We start from the raw sequence: 19,538 nt of genomic DNA, 5'->3' as shown, positions 1-19,538 counted from the left end.
TTTTAAAAATTGAAGATTATTATAATAAGTGTATAATGGACAATTCAATAAAAATTTTAACACTGTTAAGCTTAAATAATGAAAAAGGAAAATATGTTTTACTTTGAAAAATACTAGAGACTTTTACCTATATTTTTAATATAAAAGGGCTTTTAGCTGATTTTTTTACCCAATTGCATCCAAACACAATATTTACTCTTTGCTCGGAATTTTGAGGCCGACCCTTTTTATCCCCTACCTACTTTTAACATTAGCTGGGAATTTAAAAGGTTTTTGGCAGCTAATATTTGCTTCGTTGCCTTCAAAGCGAGTAGCAGATCCTCCCACATCTCTCCAGATTCAAGCAGCGATAAGACACCTACACGGAGAGGAGACATGGTGAGCAAAACTGAGGAAGAACAAGTGAATAGATTGGAAAACCAAGTGGAGAATGGGGGAGGGGGAGCATGGGAGTACCTCTGCCTTGTCAGAAAGCTCAAGCTCCGCCGCGCAGATAAGGTGTTGAAGTACGGCTTCTCCGTTCTTAACGACCCCTCAAAGCGATCTGCTCTTGGACCAGAAGGTATATATATGTATGTTCGAATATGGGTCCAAAAGACGATCCGGATTTTCGAATATGCGATGTGGGTAGATAGATCTTTTGTTAAATTGAGATTCTTTATGAAGTTTTGAAATTTTGCTGTTTGCTTTAGTTGTTATTTGGGCGACAAGGGAGGAAGAAGATGCGTGTTTTTTGATTATGTTCGAGTACATCTACTTAGACAGATGATGTGTTCAGTCACAACTACTTACAAAAATTTATTACTATAACGAATTTCATTCTTTGTAACATGTTTGTACCCAGGGCGGGTTGGATGTTTTTTTGAAGTGAGATAGTGCATTGAAACTTGGAGTATGCCCTTCTTTTGCCACTTTTATAGGTGTATGATTAATACATTGATATTTCTTCTTCAAGCTGTTTTCTTTATATCTTCCTATGCGGCCTTTTGCCTATTGATGAAAAAAGCTCGTAGGAAAATCAGTTTATGAAATTCCAAATCTCATTCACTGGTGGCTGCCATGCTTTCTAGTCAATGTTGGATAGATTGCCTCAAGGCAGAAAGGATTTTAGTTACATTAGCACGAGATTGTTTGGTCCCATGGCTTTCACGATTCCTAGACAATTACAATATTTTGTTGTAACTCTTAGAATTACGACGAACAGTGAGGTCTTGTAGTTGAAAACTGAAAAATACATTGTGGTCCCCGATTTTGTTTCGTTTAAAACATTGATTTTATGACAAAGTCTGGTGGTTGGTGTCTGCAAGTTAGTCTTTTCATATGGGTTAAACACCAATTTGGGTGTAGTTCCACTCGATGACTAGTTCTTTCTTGCTGGCTTGGATTGTTCATATAGTATTAGCAATGCACAAGTGTAAAAACTATTGTGCATTAATGTCAATTGTCAGTTTTTTCTTGCTGGCACTTGTATTGTTCATATAGTATCAGCTACTCAGATAGTTTGAACTAGCATGCATTCCACTGCAATATGCCCTCTGCTTGGTTGGATGACTTATTAATTTTTGACTGCCTAGTAGATTGTTACTTTGTGGTATAACCCTTAAGTTCCTATAGATATAACCCTGCAACCTTTTCACATGTTGCTCCATTTTAGCTTCCACCATGGGGAGATCCCTTGTTAGTCAAGTACATAAAGACTCCTCAACACCCAAAGTGCATTAGAAGTTCCTTTTCTGGGTTGGAAGTAATGTGCAGGCATGTTTAGAGTGTTGAAGTGGATGTATTCGAATCAAGAATACATGTTAAGTTGTTAACCATTATACTTACTAATAGTTACAAACCTATCAAATGGAAGTTCTTTGTGGGTTCTATTTTTAATCTTGGTTGTGCTATGAACTTTTGGGATGTATTTCTGCCTCTGTGATGGCAGAATGACTACTCACTTTAGTGTTGATTGCTTTTATTTTTTTAAAAGGTTCTAATCTGTGTAATTATGTGGTATTGTGGTTAAATTTAGACAATTACATTTTGAATGAGAACTATTTCCTACTACTATTTCCTGTTGCTAGATATGAAAGTTACATATTCCTATGATCTTTGATCTAGATAATGATTGATTCTCAATGATGATCCTGACTAATAACAATGATTAAGCAATTTCACAAAAGCTTGCTGCTGTGCAATTGGCTGTTGCAGTATTCCTAATCCTAGCTAACTGGCTAAGAATAATAGTTGATGGTCTTGTTGCTAATTTTTTTCTACGCATTTTGTTATAATCTCAAATCATGAATTTTTAGTTCCCATTGCTTGTGTGACAACATAGAAATGCGAGTGCAGCCCTTTCTTTTATGCTATTTAATTGTTAGATTGATCATGTTCTCTTGTTTCTGGATTATGTAGAATGGACCTTATATGAGCAAGTAGCTATTGCAGCTATGGATTGCCAACGTCTTGATTTGGCGAAGGTAAATGCCTTCTTTTCCATATGAATTTAATTGAACTTTGTTTTATTTTGTGGAGGTCTGAAAATCCATCGTATTTGCATTGTGTGATGACCACCTTGTGGATTTTCTTGTACTTGACTTCATCCTGTGTACATTTTTCTTTTTGATTATTTATGTTAAGTAAGCTTGTCTCTGTTTGAGCTTGTAGAAGTGCTATGGCCAAGGAGCTTAGGCCCCCAACTTTGCCTTACGCGGGTACCACCAGGAGAAAAGAATTAGATCTTCTCTGGGCATTTAGAACCTTATGGAAAACTGAAGTGTTATTTGCTGACCTCTCCTTCTTTTTCTTTTCCTTTTCCTTTTTGTTTTCCTCCTGCTTGAGTATATGAAGTATATCTTTATATGAAATGGATCTTATTAGCAGGCTTGGTTTAGCTTGAGTGCTCAGGTGAGTAAGAATATTGTCTCCTCTTTATTCGTGGTCAATAAACTCTGGATATACAAAATAGTATATGAATGTGACAGTGTAATTTCAGAATTCATTCTCCTCTGATATTCTAGTTGCCTTGTATATTTCACATGTTAACCTACCTGGCAGAGCTTTCTTTTTGTACTCAATGGGCTTGGCTCATACTTCCTCCTTTCTGCCTGCTTCACTCGAACAACAGTTTATGCTATGGCTAATCCTGAAGATTGAAAAAACCATTTCAAGATACCCGATTGCATGTGTGTTCGGTTTTTTCTTATGCTCTCAGTATGTCAATATTGCATTTCCTCTGCATTTCTTTCACATCTGGAGCAAGCTTCGGTAAATGCGCTCCAAATGACCTCAAATTGTTTGGGGCTATATATCCCTTCAGTTTTTGATGTCTGCATGACATTTTCCCTCTGATGACTAAGGTTTTGTCACTGTAGATATCTGGAAGTCTATTTGACCTAAGCTGGAACTTTACTTTTAGAAGTTGAATCCATGATGCGAAACAAAAATAATTTTCATTCTTGTACTTATTTAGATGGTGCAAATGTGGTTTTACAAGTTTTTTTGACTAGTGATATTTGTAAAAATATAGGTTTTGTTTGGCTTGGGTGTAGTAGATGAGATAGTGATTGTTTTTGGGCTCATTAAGTTGGAGTAGTTGATTTTGACTTTGGTATTTAGAAGTAACTAGAAAATATATTAGACTGTTTCGCTATATTTCCTCCTCGCCCTTCCCCTTCATCTTAACCATATTACTGCTGCTGACTCAATGCCATCACTAGCTAATTCTTTCTTGTCCACATCTGAACTGCCTTAACCTTTTTATTATCTTCTACGCCTTTCTTTTTCTACGTGCTGCATGACACATGCTGCCACCCTTTCCTCTTCTCCTTTCCGTGTCTCCTCACTGTCACCGTCTATTTTCTTTTGTTCTTATTTTTGCTCCCTTACTCTTCTCTCTTCTCTTTTCTAGATTTGCAGCGCCCTATTGCTGCCTGAATCAGCTATCTGTACCCCCTTCTTTCTTTTCTTCTTTCTCTTTTCTCCTTTCTCTTCTGCAGACCTGTAAACTCTGCTGTGTACTCCATCTCCTCTGCGTATCTTGCCTCCTATTCCCCACTGCTATTCTGTCACTCCGCTTGAAGATGAAAGTAAAGAGCAAGGGTTAAAGGAAATGGAGGTTGGAAACATTTTAATCATGAAGGTCAAATTTGTGGTTTCTCTTTATCTGGTTGAAATAATGCATGGTTACACCTCTTTGGGCTTGATCCTTTGTCATGTATGAACATTGATTTGGACCAGGCCCATTATTTGTCATTGGCTTTTACCAGTAAAGATAAAGAAGCATGTGATAAGCTGGATTCGGCTGGATTCAGCAATTTGGGTAAATCCCCCAAAAAACCAAAAAAACACACGGCCGTTGTCATGACAGACAACTGGATAAAAATACAAATATTATGTCATGAGTGTGTTTATGAACTTCTTACTGGGTGGGGTGGGGGCTTCGTGTTGCATGGGAAGCTTTGTGTTTCCAGTGTTTCTCTGTATATAGGAGGCAGCAGTAAGGTTTTTTGGTCTTTGATGTTATATCCATCTTTTTCTAAGTTTGTCCAATCAACTCTTTCCTTAATCTGTTAGTTTTTGGTTTTTGCTGGTGAATCATCTCCTGTTGATGTGAATATAGCTTCCTGGTCTACTGCTTCATTTGTGTAACACCGACTTGTGCATAATTTTTGGACATCAGAAATTTTTGGTGGGCTGAATAGCTTAATGGATTTTCCTTGCACTGGGTTTCTTCTTGCTTAACTTTGCCTTCTCATTAGCATCTCTCTTCAAGACTTGGAGTATGTTATGCATATAAGTTCCTTCTTTATCTAGTCACTTCATTGTTCAATCAGGTAGAGCGCTTCATGCCATGGCATATTTTGAAATGGTTGCCTCTATTCCACATTGAAACTGTTTCTTCCACCAAGCAGGTTGTAGGCCTTATAGGAAGGGCTATCTCCTATAATAGAATAGAGACTTGATAGCAGCTTTTGGATAAGATTTCTCAGTTCATTGATAACTCTGCCAGTGGACAGGGCACTTCTGTAGTGTAGGGACTTTGATGTATTTTCCTGGAGGCTGAAGGCAATGGACTTAGAATTTAATGAATTAAATGAAATGGTAATAGGGTGATAGACGAGCCACATAATAATCCAGAAATTTGAAAAAAGAAGAGAATTAGAATCCTATTAATGGAGAAGACAACATTGGTTCTCTGGTTCAATTGTTCCTGGCCTCCCTAACAAAATCTTGCTATGAGAGCCCCTTCTGTATAGGCCTTGTTGATGACTCTTCCTTGCGCTAACTGATTAAGAACTGAAGTGCACCCGTTCTATAACTTTTTAAACGCAGACCAAGTGGAGTTGAAATTCTAGTACCTAAACCTGTCAGTTGAGAACTCCGTGGCACTGGAAATGAAAGCACACTGATGGTTGTCAGGTTAGGATCGAGCACCTCCGAATGTGCTAAAATCTGGCTGATGCAATACTCAACTGAAATCTTTGAACCTTCGTAGCATCCTAAGCACCATGTTTTTTGTGGCTGGCAAGGACACACCTGGAGTTGAAATTCTAGTACCTAAACCTGTCAGTTGAGAGCTCCGTGGCACTGGAAATGAAAGCACACTGATGGTTGTTAGGTTAGGATCGAGCACCTCTGAGTGTGCTAAAATCTGTGCTGATGCAATACTCAACTGAAATCTTTAGACCTTCATAGCATCCTAGCACCGTGTTTTGATTGTGGCTGGCAAGGACACACGTTAGCTTCCGCAATGAGGAAAACTGTGGTCAGACAGGTCAAGAATTAGACCATTGGTCACTCCACCTTGCAATCATTTGACCAAACAGATAATTACTGATTCATTTTGGACATACAGCTTTCCACTCTTTTATTTTATCTTATCAGTACAGGTTTTGTCCAACAGTCAAGTCTGGGATGGCCATTGCTTTGAAATGATGTCAAATACAAAAAAGAGTTGGATGGAGAGAGATTTTTTTCTTTTTAGATTCTTTCCTAAAATTTTTGTAGCACTCTGTTAGTCAATCCATAGCATCAAACTCATTCACTGAAATAGCTTTGAACCCCACCTGTTTCAGATATCCTTAGTGATGTGATTCTGTGTATTTGCGCTTTTATCCAACTTTCTACTTTACATTATCATTTTGAGAGCTTTCAATCAGTTTAACTCTCTTCTATTTCAACTATCAGTTTGTTGATACTTGTTTTATCTTTATCCTTGTTTGTATCTGTGTTTCTGGATGTGTTTTTTTGTATATGTCTTATGTGTGCATGCATGGTATATCTGTATGACTATTGGTATTCCTTTTTATATTTTAGGGTCTTGGGTTAAATAGTCTAAATATGTAACCATTTTAATATCTTCACAATCTTAATTTTTTGGGCAATTGAAAAGAAAAATATGTACAAAAAAGAGATTATGTAGAAACCTATTCATGTGCTCTCTGCCATCCATTTCTACATGTGGTTCTTTTTCTTTTTGTATGTGCATGTGCTAATGTTTAAGTTTGGCACTTCATCAATCATGAACTAGCAATGGCAGCTCAATAGAACCCCTGCGAGGTCATTGTTCTTGTGTTTAGTGTCTGAATTTGTCCTATATCGAGTCCAAAAAATATGAGATTTTGTGGTTTGTATGTAATTCCCTTAAGGCAGATCTTCACAGTACTTTGATGTTAATCCAATGGCCATTTTGCAGGAATTTATCAAGGTCTTACAGAGAAAGTTTCCAGAGAGTAAACGAGTTGGTGAGTTTAACTAACAGATAATATATGCTTCTCTTTGTATGTGAAGTTCAATGATCCTTCACAAACTCAATGTGGTGGTGATAGTTTGATCATAGCTTAACAAAAAGCAAGAAATTTTATGGATTCAGCGTGGTTATCACTGAAGCTTCTCTTATGTCTGAGTTAGTTTATAGATATGCATGACTTGTATTGGATTCCTAAATTACACATTTCATTTATAAGAGCCTGATATATGAGTGAACATAAATGGCTGAACTGCGGATGATATGGACTTATATGAGGCCTGAATGATGATAACTATGCCTAACTGAAAACATTCAATCCTAATGACATAACTAAGAGGGTGCTAGAAATTCGAAGGAAAAGATATTTTTAGTTTATGTTGAAAGCAATGCAGAAAAAGATGGGCTGAGCTTCCAGTTTCCCTGATATAGTATATTATCTGCATTGTTTGTATTAGTTAAGATTCTCAACAGATTAGATGTCATAATGACACCATGATTATTTCATACTGGTTGAACTACCTTAACCAGTCTCCATGAAACCTGCTAATATTATTTGCTGTCTGGTTTATTGTCTTGAGAAGCAATCTCTGGATTCACCCATGCGTGGTGACAACCTTGTCCGAGTGATGCTTCCAGTTTTCCAATAGCTTGTAATTAACGCATCAGGTCAATCTTAACAACAAACAGTAAGAAGCACTGTTGGATTTTATTGCTGGAGTTTGTCATAATAATGCAACTTGCATATTTGTAGCCTAATCTTGATTATAAAGTATAAAGTAAACTAGACTTTGGTCCTCACATATATTTCCTGTCTCTCAATGTGGCACTTATTCTGGATCCCAGACAAACGCTCTAGACATGCATGCACTCATATCAAACTTCCTTTGATAGAAACCTCCAATCTCGACAACCCTGTAAGCAATTGTTTAATAGTAACTGCTAGTGGATGCATGCCCTTGTTCTTTTTCTTTAACTGGTATCTAAATAATGGGCATTTGTCATGCTTTTCCGTGCCACCAAGCTTAGGACACCTACTATCAAGAGCTGGTATGCAAATGGTTGTGCTTTGAAGCCACTCTTTTCTTCTAGTTGCTTCTTGGTAGTGCCCAGGGACTATCTACCTTTCGCTCCGATTCACGGTAAAATTGTTGTGATAGGACAAGATTAAACTTAAGGATCTGTAACAACAATTAATGAAAAACTAAAATAATCCAAAAATAAAAAGAAGAGACAAAATTTGCTTGGTTTTGACTGATATCTAGCTGTGTAAGAGAACTGATTGTCTAAAAAATATAAACATGGAGGCTGCTGTTGGAGTCTCGTTGTTGTATAATGAAGATGTTTTTTACAAGGTGTGGTTGGATACTTTCTTAGTCAGATTCTAGATTTTAGTTATATTTGTAAATAAGAGGGAGTTTTGTTAATTCGTTCCTATAGGTGATTAAATGTTTGACGAACCATTTTCTGCTGCTTTTGGTGTATATTTCCAGGAATGCGGAGAAAATTCATTTAATTTATGTGACCCATTTTCATTCAAAGGCCTAAGATTATTTGTCTGGATCTTGAAGCCTGGGAGTTAATAGGCTGGAGCAGTTTGATGAAAGAGGATAAATTTGTAGTTTGTGTTACCTAGTTGGAAAGGATCAGCCCAAAAGAGAGAGGAGCTTGCTAGCCTATCAAGCTGCCAATTATTGCCGAACAATAAATCCTACTGAAGGATGGATTGGATTGATCCTTTTTTGGATCACCTAATGATGTTTAACTGGCATACTTTAGTTGAGTTTCTTGAATCAGACAGATGACCATATCAATTTGGAATATGCAATATATAAAGTGAACTGTAATTGAAGTTTATGTCAGGTTTTCAGTTTGAGTGTTCGTCAATTTAGTAAGATTGTGAGGAATGGATTGGTTAGCTTGTGTCCATCAAGAGACACTTGGTCTCTAAGGCTTTTATCTTTTCATTTTTTTTCCATTATGCTGTTGGAAATTAGGATCCAAGTTTTAGGAGCTCCTGTTGCGTGTAATAAAGGGTTGGGAAAATGTCTTTTGATGAATTAAAGCATAAAAGAATAACTGGTAGATAAATCAATGATTTGAGTGAGTCCAATAGAGGGGATAACAATTTATGTGCTGCTGGAGAATCCCTTTGTATGGGAGTTTTGAGGTTGGAATTGGTCACTAAACTTGAGCATGTAAAATTATATCTTATCTCTTCATGGGCGTTTGCTAATCTTATCAAATCTGTAATATCATTTATTTTCCTCATATATTTTGTTCGTTAGATAGTTTGGTGTTTGGGGATCCTATCAGTTCTTTCTTGCCTCGTGTTTACAAGCCGTCACTCCCCGCCTGTCATTTTATAATGATCACTGTAGTTGTGTTTGCTACTCTTTTAAGGTTTTTAAGCATTACAAACTATTGGGCTTGTCATTGTTGTGACCACTTTCTCAGCCTTATCTTCTGAATGATAAATGTGATCGTAAGATTGAAACAATCTCACTTCAAGTAGTCAAGATTTTAGGAGGTTCTTTTGATAAATAAAAGAAGCTTGCCTGTCCACATGATGAAGCCTTCAGTCCAGTTACTTTTTCCTCTTTGAAAAGGTAGACCACCTTTTCCTAATGATGGAAAAGATGACACTCTACTTTCTTTATTCCTATTGTTCCTTTAGTCCTCCCTGGCAGATGGACTTGCTAACCTTTGATTTCTGATGTTTCGTTAAGGCAGCTTTGACAGAAAAGCACACTTTGCTTTCTTCTTCTTGCTTCTGGTGTCTGCCATAAAGGTTCATGTATTATCTGTAAATCCCATAATGGGCCATTTACTTATTTAGTTGGGATAAGTGGTCGACACGGCCCTGTTGGATAGGATAATTTGATAATTTTTAGGCAATGTTTACCATAATGGATGATTTGAGTGATTCAAAAATCTGTAAAGTGTGTTGTTTATATTGTATGATAAATTTGGAGTTAAAAAGTATGAATTTCCCAAACTGCCGTTATCATGTTATATGTTTACAGTTAATAGACTTGAATTCTCAGCAAATTACAACTATAATAATATAGATATAGATTTAATATTATATTTTGAAATGCATTTTACATATAGGCGTCAACAGTCCAGGACCCCAAGTACATGAGTAATGTATATGCAACTACTGATAAGTATATATACACATACGTTATATATATATACATACATATATCTCCATTTGTATAGTGTCCTTTTGCTCCAGTTGCATTCAATGCACCTGGTATTCACTCTCCAACTCATCTCTCTGTGTGTGACTGTGTGTGTGTGTGTAGAGAAAACACAGACACATCTATATAGAGACGCTAGTTTTGGAGGAAATTCCGGTGCTACTTTTGGAGGAAATTCGCGAAACCTTTTTCATGTAATCAACGGAAAGAAGGAAAAGTTAGCAAGTCTTAGAAGAAAAGCTTTTGCTTTGTGGAGAAAGGCGATCGGACACCAGGTGTGGTGTTTGAGTAAGGGCGTATATATGTATATATATAGGTATGTATACGCTGATAATACATATGTAACATAGAAAGTTGGGCAACAAGTATGGGAGGAGAGATAGCATATACTGAAGAGGAAGTAATGGTAGAGTTGAGGAAGAGGAACTAGGGAGAGGTGGAGAACGACAAAACGGGGGCGGCACAAATGATGTATGTCGCTTGGTATTTCTTTCATTTTCAGGCATGAGGTTGGCTAGGTCATTTCCTCGCACAATTTAGGGACAAAATTGTTAAAGAACCTACATGGAAAAAAAGTTGGGTTGGGCCGGATAACGCTATTAGATCTCCCAGATCTGATAAGTTAACTGGGTTAATCATGCATCAGTACCGGGACCCCTTCATCGTTAGTGGGCCGTGGTCCATGAAAGTAAATGCCTGTTAAGGTGAATTTGGGCTGGTATCCACCCCTTAAAGTAAACGGCCCCTAAATATCTCAAGTCATGCACTGGCCCTGGTGATGCTTAACATGCAGAAAAAGGCTGTGTTTGGTCTCAGATTTTCAATTTTTAGGTCTGAGTTTGATGTACGTCTTCCCACACGAGTAATGTCACCTATATGGTTCAAAGTGTGTCATATTATGATCAGTGAACTCTGCTTAGGATATTAAGACTGTTTTGGCATGACTTTGCTTGTAACTTGCATGGTTTCCTGGTTAATTTGTTTTGAGGACATCATTGGTTCTTAGAGGAGTGATTCTTTTAGCAGTGAATTTGATTATTGCAGATACGTATTTGATGAAATGTTTTGGTCGCTAGTAAATCTAGGATTTGTTTGAAACTTAAAATTGGTTTAATGCTGTGTTGAGCTATTTTTGGAAACAAGAATGACCTGAGATTCTCCTTGATTAGTGGGTTTCTCCATTTGTTCAGACTGGCCTGGTTATTGGCTTGTTGGCTGCTGATTTGCAATTCCCCTTGCTGGAACTATTAAACCTTTCTCTGTCAGAAACTTGTTAAAGAACCCTTGAGATTCCATTGGACTTCTTTGAGATCTTCCAAAAATAAACGCCTCCGGCTTCTTATTGGCTACGAATTTTTGGAAACAAATATTTTTGGGTTTAGGCACAGAATCTTAAGATTATGAGGGTATTTCCAACTTTCCTGATGTTGTTGAGTCTTTCATATACAATGCATCCATTGTTTAAATACCCAAAAGGATCATGTTGCATTAATTTGTGTTTGTATTATGATGTAAGTTCGATCATCAATCTTTGGCCGTGTCATTGGGCTAATGTTGCTGGTAAGGTTAAATGGGTATCACGTTGCTGTTTTCACGTGGACTTGCTCAATGAATCTTCCCAGTCTTGGTTAACCTGTAACTGCCTCAGATCCCCATGCCCCCCAAACCCTGAAAACTAAAAAAAGGGTAGAAAAGAAAAGCCCAATCACCCATGCATGTAAACACGCACAAGTAAGGTTCAGGGTTTTTGAGAGTCCCCCTGCCTGGTCTGGTGACTGTAAGGAGGTTAGCCAGCCACTTTGTTGAGTTCAATATTGATAGTTTCTTGTTGTTTTCTCTATATGCTTTCCTTAAATCAATAAAGTTCTTTGCAGTGCTCTTCCTTTAAGACCATTTGTGCTTGCAGGTAGGTTGGAAGCGATGTTGCTTGAAGCCAAGGGGTTATGGGCAGAAGCTGAGAAGGCTCACTCGAGCCTTTTAGAAGATAACCAATTTGATCAGGTAGGTGGAGGAATTTTTATTACATAGTGTTCATTATCGGTGAGAGTAAGTTCCAGGATTCATCTAGAAAGCCTATTTACATCTTATTTTTGCAGTTACGAAAAATGGTAGTGTACCTGCATAATGCATTCATTATCTTGTAACTTAATATGCAGGTAATACACAAAAGAAGGGTGGCAATGGCGAAGGCGCAAGGCAATCTTGCAGTGGCAATTGAGTGGTTGAACAAGTATCTTGAAATGTAAGAAAAGCCAAAATAATCCTTCTTGATTCATTTCAAAACCTTCGACTGATATGGTGACTGTTTGGCTGCTATCCAGATTCATGGCAGATCATGATGCATGGAGAGAACTAGCTGAAATATATGTCTCTCTACAAATGTGAGTTTTCCTTTGTCATTCCATTTTTTTGTTTATATTAGGTGAGACTGGGCTGCAGGAATGGGAAGCTGTCCAAATATTCGTAGGTGATATTAAATTACCCATATAATTGATCTTGATTTCCTTATTCTTCTGTTTTTCTGTCTGTGATTAGGTATAAGCAAGCAGCGTTCTGTTATGAGGAGCTGATATTATCGCAGCCAACTGTTCCGTTATATCACCTTGCCTATGCTGATGTGAGTACTACTTGGGAAACTTTTCTTATTCTTCTCACTGATGAAAAATTGAGGGCTAAAATGCTCTCTGCCAAACAGGCATGGTTTAAATTTTTTTGTTTTCTTGATTTTCTTTGAGGCATACAGATTAGTAATTTTTTTAGCTATGTAGTGGTTGAGGGTGAATGACCTGTAGAAGGAGATGGAGTTGTAGTGGAAAATGTGATCTTGGGGAGGGGCAATTGGGCTTATGAGTCAGATCTAAGCTTGAATCTAAACAGGTCTGGGCTCTATCGGGTGCTGAGAGAGTTAGGTTCGTCACATCCCTGCACTATCTATATGGTAATATGCTTCAGCAGTTTCCTCTCTACTTTGTGCAATCGGTAGACATATTAAAATTTGGGATGAGCATGTAGCGGAATTCGAGATTGACCCATTTTGTTTACTTGCTCATAAACATGGGAGCTTCTTGAGGAGATTGTTGCTTTCTATTAGGGTTGGCATTAGCCAAGTACTATCACTATCTTGAAATATATGCTTTATTGGAGAACAAAGAAGTTAAATCTAAACGATTGAGAACCTATTGAAGATCAAAATGTCTTCTTGTCTTGCTACTAATGAAGAAGGCACCAACGCAAAAATTAGGCAATGACATCAAGACTTTTTTGTTCATTGGGTATAAAACATCCATGCATTATGGCATTAGCTCAGACCAAAAGAGAAAAGAAGAGCGGGGCCAAGCAGAAACTATTCCTCTACTTTTGAGATAAGTATTCCTGTTACCTAGTCACATGAAAAATTATGCTTTCGAAATTGTAAATCCTCTGCAAGCTAAAGCTATATAATACACACATGCTATAGTAAAGCCCAACGTCCCCACCCCAAATTATAGATCTGTTTTTTTTTTAGTATAAAGTCAAACTGTTAAATATTTGGAGTAACTTGTCATGTTTTTTTTATAATTTAGTTTTAATATATTACTAAAGTTTCAAAATATTAATTTTATTCAATTCGATTTGTAAATGATTTGACTAAAAGTATTTCATGTTACACTGAAGCTTGATAGACATGCCCACTCCATACATACTTTTGTCAGGGAGGGACTACTACTTAGTTTAATTAGTGATTTTGCTGAAGCATGCAAATATATGGAAAAAGTAAAAGATCCCGCTGCTAACAGCTAAGTCCTTGTTAATGCCCTCCCAAATTTAGCCTATCTTTGTACCATAGTGTTTACAAGCACTCTCATTCTTTGTTATATGCTTATTGAGGATAAAGATTTGAACTAATACTCTAACGGGGTGATTGGTATGTAGGAATGAATTGGGCGGGGGGGGGGGATAGGATGAACTTAGGAATGGAATAAAAGTAGAAATGGAATGATTTTGGTATATCATTCCTGTGTTTGGTATACCAAAGGAATAAAAAAAGGAATTGAATTAAAGTTTTTCAAATTTCTAATTTATATATTTTCTAAATAATGAATCTTCAAACTAAAACAAAAAACAACTAAGCTGGCTCATTACATAAGAAATATTGTTCTGAAATGTTAAATCAATTATAAATTGATAATATAATTTGTTGGATGTTTTCATATATATTTAATTTTTTTAATAAATACTTTTTGTTTTCATACTTTAGGATAAAAATAAAAAATATAGAATACAACAATGCATGGTATATATGCTCTTATATATTATTTTATGCTTATGGTAATATTTTGTAAATACATATGAAGATGTTAACTTTATATTATATTTAAAATTTTGATTTTTTTATATTATATATTTTTTTAGTAAAACATTTAAATATTTTATATTTGATGTTTATTTCATTTGATGTATTCAAAATAATATATAACGTTCTGAAATTAAATCTTGCTAGTATAATTTTATTAAAAGTTATTTGAGCAATATATAAAAATAAAATGATCTATTTTCAATCTACTGGGAATTGCTAAAAACCATGGGTAAGTGGGCAATGCCTAATCCTATACTTATGGTAATAATCCCCTACTTATGAGAATGGACATTCCAATGGGAATGGGTATTGCTATTCGTAAGGTTATACCAAACATGTGTTTGGAATGAGTTTAGGAATGTTTCTTCTATTCATAACTTATTCCCTCATACCAATCATACCCTAAGGGTAATCCTCAAGTCCTTGCTTTTTCTTGGACACCCATGGTTGATGCCTAGTTAAATCAACTAAATGTGTACTTCTCCTGTTTTAATTGCAATGGTTTGGTTAGGATACATGTTTGTTGCATAAGATGATATGGCCCTTGATTGTCCCAGTAGATAATTAAACTACCCTTATGGGACGTCCTCTAGCTGGACATTATCTTTAGACATTAGTTGTCCTGACAGTTCACGACTATGTCAGTATTTTTGCGTATTTAATTCATTTTTTTCTGGTTCTTAAATTTTCTTCTCTACTTTGACCTATCTTGATCATAATTAATTAATTAATTAATCGTGGTTCATCATTTGGCAAAAATTAAGATATTATTTAGATTTAATGACGGTCAATGTGCACTTGTTGAACATCCGAACAATTAGATCTTTATTTCGACCGAAAGCTATATAATCTTATTACCAAGTGAAAGTAGTAACATATTCTTGTGATATTGTTACTGAAAATGCATGAGAGTTGCTTCATTTGGTTTAAAACATTTTATTGTTTCATCTTAAAATAAATTTGAAATTTGGGAAATTTTATTTTTTGAAACTTGTAACAACCCATTGCATACCTGATTTTTTTGGATATACCTGGTAGGACTGAAATAAGTATTCTATCAGGTAAGGTTGGGTACAGACAAAATGAATCATTTTCAGTATTTAATATGAGGGTGGGTAGGGACAGCCAAGCCTAACTCTACTTAATTTCAAATGTCTAGTAGCCTGTAGCACATTGAGCAACCCTTCTTGTCATTCCACACATGCTGTTATATTGGATAACTGCTCAAATATTGTTGTTCAGAGTGCCCATGTACTTCTCGCTCGTGTAAGTTTACTCAAGATTTTTAACTCTTCCTTTGGTAAGAGACAAAAGAATTATTGATATTGAAGCGGATGTAATCAGTTTTTCCTTCTTACTCGTGCTTTTTGTCTTATCTGAGCCTGCCTTGTTGGACACTTCAATTTTCCTCGTAGTACAACTTTAGAAATGGCCAGAGTTGTGTTGTCAGATGTATTGGGCAATGTTGGCTTGTATGCAGCGAGTGTAAAACACTGCATGATGCTGTTTTTGGCATATGATCAATATATGTTCCTTATAGGTATTTATAAAAGGAGTTCTATGTCAATGATGTGCTGATTGGGGTTGCTGAATTGTTCAGTTAATTGCTTAGCCCTGGAAATGGCTTTCAGTTTCCAATGTTTTTTAGTGAGTATTTCGAGATTATCTTAGAGAGAAGGTAGCCGTTTGTCACAGTATCTGGATCTACTCATGCATGAAAATTTCTACTCTTTCAGAAGTCTACCCGCTGTACCATTTTAAATTGTATGCATATTAATTGGATTGTGAATGAATTGGCTCTTATAAAGTGCAAATATTTATGGAAGAAATGAATTGCGTTGTGTTGGAGTGAAACTAGAGCCACCTAATAAAAAGAATTGACTCTTATATCTTATCTGGTTCTGGCTCAAATCAGGTGCTTTACACACTAGGAGGACTTGAAAATCTTCATGCATCAAAGAAATATTATGCGGCAACCATAGACTTAACTGGTGGAAAGAATATCCGAGCTCTTTTTGGCATATGCCTGGTAACTCTCTCCCCCTCTCTCTCTTCACACGTGTGTGAACTGGCTTGTTGCAGATGTTTATTCCATTTACTCTTACTAGTCTAGTTAATTCGTTCTGTATAACGCTCCAGAAATTATGGCACTCCTGTGTATGGATTTATAGTGTTATGTCATATCGAAGCTTTGGTAGTGGCCATATTGATCATAACCATGTTACTGAGAAAACCTATTCTTTCAGTGTACCGCTGCTATTGGACAGCTGACGAAAGGGCGTAACAAGGAGGACAAGGAGAGCTTGGAGCTGCAATCTCTCTCAGCACTGGCATTGGAGAAAGCCTACAAGCAACGATCCCCTGCCAAACTCTCGCTTCTTAGTTCCACTTTGAGAAGCTTGAAAGTCTCATTGTGATTAACATATCTATTGTAGTAGCTGTTAATTGAGTTCGGCCTACTCGAAACCTGTTTCATGGGCCTCTTCCTATCTGATGAGATCTTACGTATAAGAGTGAGATTGTGCCATGTTAGGCTGACTCTTAATGAGCTTATATATTTCAGTTGCCACATTTTAGAAAATTACATATGATTCTTTTCATGTTTGTTGCAGTGAACAGACAAAACTAGTCATTAATTTCAGCATAAATATTGGACGACAGCCAACTTTAGCCTTGAATTCATACATTCAACTGTTTGATAATTACAGTCCCTTGGGACAGATTTGTTTGGCAGGGGATGATAATTTTTTTTCTACACCAAAATGGTATTCCACCATGTGGATACTCTAACTACATAAGTTAACGCTATTGGTTAAATATATACATAGAAACAAGATTCTTCCATGCCACTCTAAAAGGAATGAGCAGACATGTCATTTTATTCTAATTTACAGTCGGAATCATTCAAGAACAATAATCTGTAACAGAAAAATATGAGAGAAAATGCAAATAATTTTTTTGAAATATTACAAATGAGTAAATTATTTTTTTAGAGAAAAAAAAAAAAGCAATTTATCTCTCAATATTTTAAAAAATACAATAAATTACTTCTAGTATTTTTCAAAAAATTAAGCAATTTACCTTCCATAGGGTAAAATGTTATTATTTTTTCATAAAAGGATAATTTGTTCATTTGCGATATCATATAAAGGTAAATTGCATTAAATCCAAAAAATACCTCATGTAAGTTGTTCGTATGTGCTCTTTGCTAGTAAGATCTGTTAATATTATCTCAAAATTTTACAAGTAATCTATCTTTCTATTACACAATGTATTTAAACAAAAAAAGAAGCGTCGCAAGAAATTCTTTTAATTGCAAATGTTCAGACATCAATATATATAGCATCAGACCACACAATTCACCGCTGCTAACGGCTTGTGTTGTTCTAGAAATGAATTTTGCGTTGACCAGTAACCCCAGACCACTAGATTTATCTAATGTTTTAGTTTGCTTGGTATCGACTATTCTGGCATTTTTCTTGGTAGTTACATGTATTAGAACTTCAGATAGTTTGGGTATTACTTCCTACGTTTTTAGCAAAGCAGAAAGATAGGTTACAAGTCCTTTTTTGTGTTACTATAGCTGTTTTATGTAACGACCTCAACTGTTTTGGGTAAATTCACGCCATCTGTTTGGATAAATTACAACGATTCCATGAGATTTTATTTAATTAAGAATAATTTTTTGTTATTCGAAAAACTATCAATACCTCCCTGATTTTAACGACCGTCTAACAATTAGCCTAATTCGTTAGATTTCCATCTATTTTTTGTGGTGAACTAATTAAAATGCTCTTGTGGATTGAAAAGTATAATTTAATTTATTTTTAAAAATTCTTTGATTTTTTATGGACTAAGTGGATAAATTTTTTTATAATTTTTTAAAAAAATTTTCATCCACCCCATTTGACTTCTTTTTATATGTTTTAATATTTTAAAAAGAAAATAAAAAAATATTGTAAGGGCAAACTTGTAATTTATACATACATCCAAGGATTACATAATTTCATCAAACATTAGGGGAGTATTTGTAATTTCTCAAACAATAAGAGGAATATTCATAATTATATCAAACCTCAATAAAGGTCGTCGTAATTTACCCTTGATTGTGTCTCCAAACATGATTCCTAGTCCTCTTTACTATGTAACTATAGTTGTTTTTATCTTTGCTGTATATGGTAAAAAATATTAACTTGCAAGGGTAAAAAAGTAATTTAATATATATGAGACACATGTTAAACAAATGCAACCCACCACACAATATAACTTCCAACCCAACTATAAATATTAAAAATATTAATTTTTCAAGCCAACCACTATTCATTGATAGTGACCAAATTCTCTTGCAAAAAGACCTCCCTCGAAAATTGTGTTTCACGTGCATAATTGTGTCGTAGGTAAAATTCTCAATTTTATCCTTTCATAAAAACCTCGACTACATCATTGCGTCGTCTGTGGAAAAATTTATCTCGACATTGAGTATGCAAACCAGGTCGCAAGTTCTGGCGGAACAAGACCTGCCTCGCGAACAGTCACCACCCCAGGAGGTAATCCTCCTGAACCATGAGCAAGTACCCCTCAATAGGGAGATTCCTCCACCACATCGATAATTTTCTCCCGGGAGAGCACTCCCCCCGGAAGCTCCACCCCAAGAATCGATGATCCAACTGACGCAAGAAGTTTTGCTTGCCTTGATACGCGATGCATCTACTCGAGCTGCGGCACAAGCAGTGACCCAATTTATAGCGCGACAACCTGAGAACCCGCCCCCTCCTTCCCCTTGCAGAAGTCGAGAATTATCTTCAGCTCCTGAAGAGGAGGAGCAGAGGCGGGAGGAAGTGAATAGTAAGATCTCTAGGCCTTAAGTTGCACAGACTCAGGGTTAGAATCTCCGCAATCAAGAATCTTCCGCTCCTCCACCACCTAAGGGAGTCGAGGATTCCTACTTGTCATTGGTCGTAGCTCCTGCAAGACATAGCCCTTTTGTCCCCAACAATCTTGCCGAAGAGCTCCTAGCAGGCCTCAAGGTCTCGAATCTATCAAAATATGATGGAACGGGAGACCCACAAGAACACTTAGATAAATTTTACGCCAAGATTAATGAATAACAATTGAATAACTACAGTAACTACATTTATGAATATGGAATACTATCGAGTTACCTACTAAATTTTCAACCGTACGAGTGGTGAAAAGATCACCCCAAGAGGCAACGTCCTTGAAAAAAAAAAAAGAAAAGAGAATGCGCCGCTTCACCTACTCC

The 19,538-nt window shown here is 36.2% G+C and overlaps 1 protein-coding gene across 1 annotated transcript; it reads left to right on the top strand.

Annotated features, from left to right (window-relative positions):
* On the top strand, positions 212–16,935 carry LOC105172265 (ER membrane protein complex subunit 2). Its single transcript, XM_011093639.2, has 9 exons — positions 212–562; positions 2,401–2,465; positions 6,683–6,731; positions 11,846–11,940; positions 12,096–12,181; positions 12,261–12,320; positions 12,475–12,556; positions 16,191–16,304; positions 16,522–16,935. Exons 1-9 carry the CDS (start codon positions 376–378, stop codon positions 16,690–16,692), a joined length of 909 nt encoding a protein of 302 aa, XP_011091941.1. The 5' UTR covers positions 212–375; the 3' UTR covers positions 16,693–16,935.

Source organism: Sesamum indicum, linkage group LG10 (genome assembly GCF_000512975.1).
Source record: "Sesamum indicum cultivar Zhongzhi No. 13 linkage group LG10, S_indicum_v1.0, whole genome shotgun sequence".
NCBI lineage: Eukaryota > Viridiplantae > Streptophyta > Magnoliopsida > Lamiales > Pedaliaceae > Sesamum > Sesamum indicum.
This window is presented reverse-complemented; position numbering and strand designations above follow the sequence as displayed.

Bases quoted from the DNA above. Each gene is read 5' to 3' on its own strand.
- LOC105172265 (XM_011093639.2), top strand. From the start codon at position 376: ATGGTGAGCAAAACTGAGGAAGAACAAGTGAATAGATTGGAAAACCAA. The intron at 11,941-12,095 runs GTAGGTGGAGGA...CTTAATATGCAG, and splicing joins AAGATAACCAATTTGATCAG to GTAATACACAAAAGAAGGGT. The intron at 12,321-12,474 runs GTGAGTTTTCCT...GTCTGTGATTAG, and splicing joins ATATATGTCTCTCTACAAAT to GTATAAGCAAGCAGCGTTCT.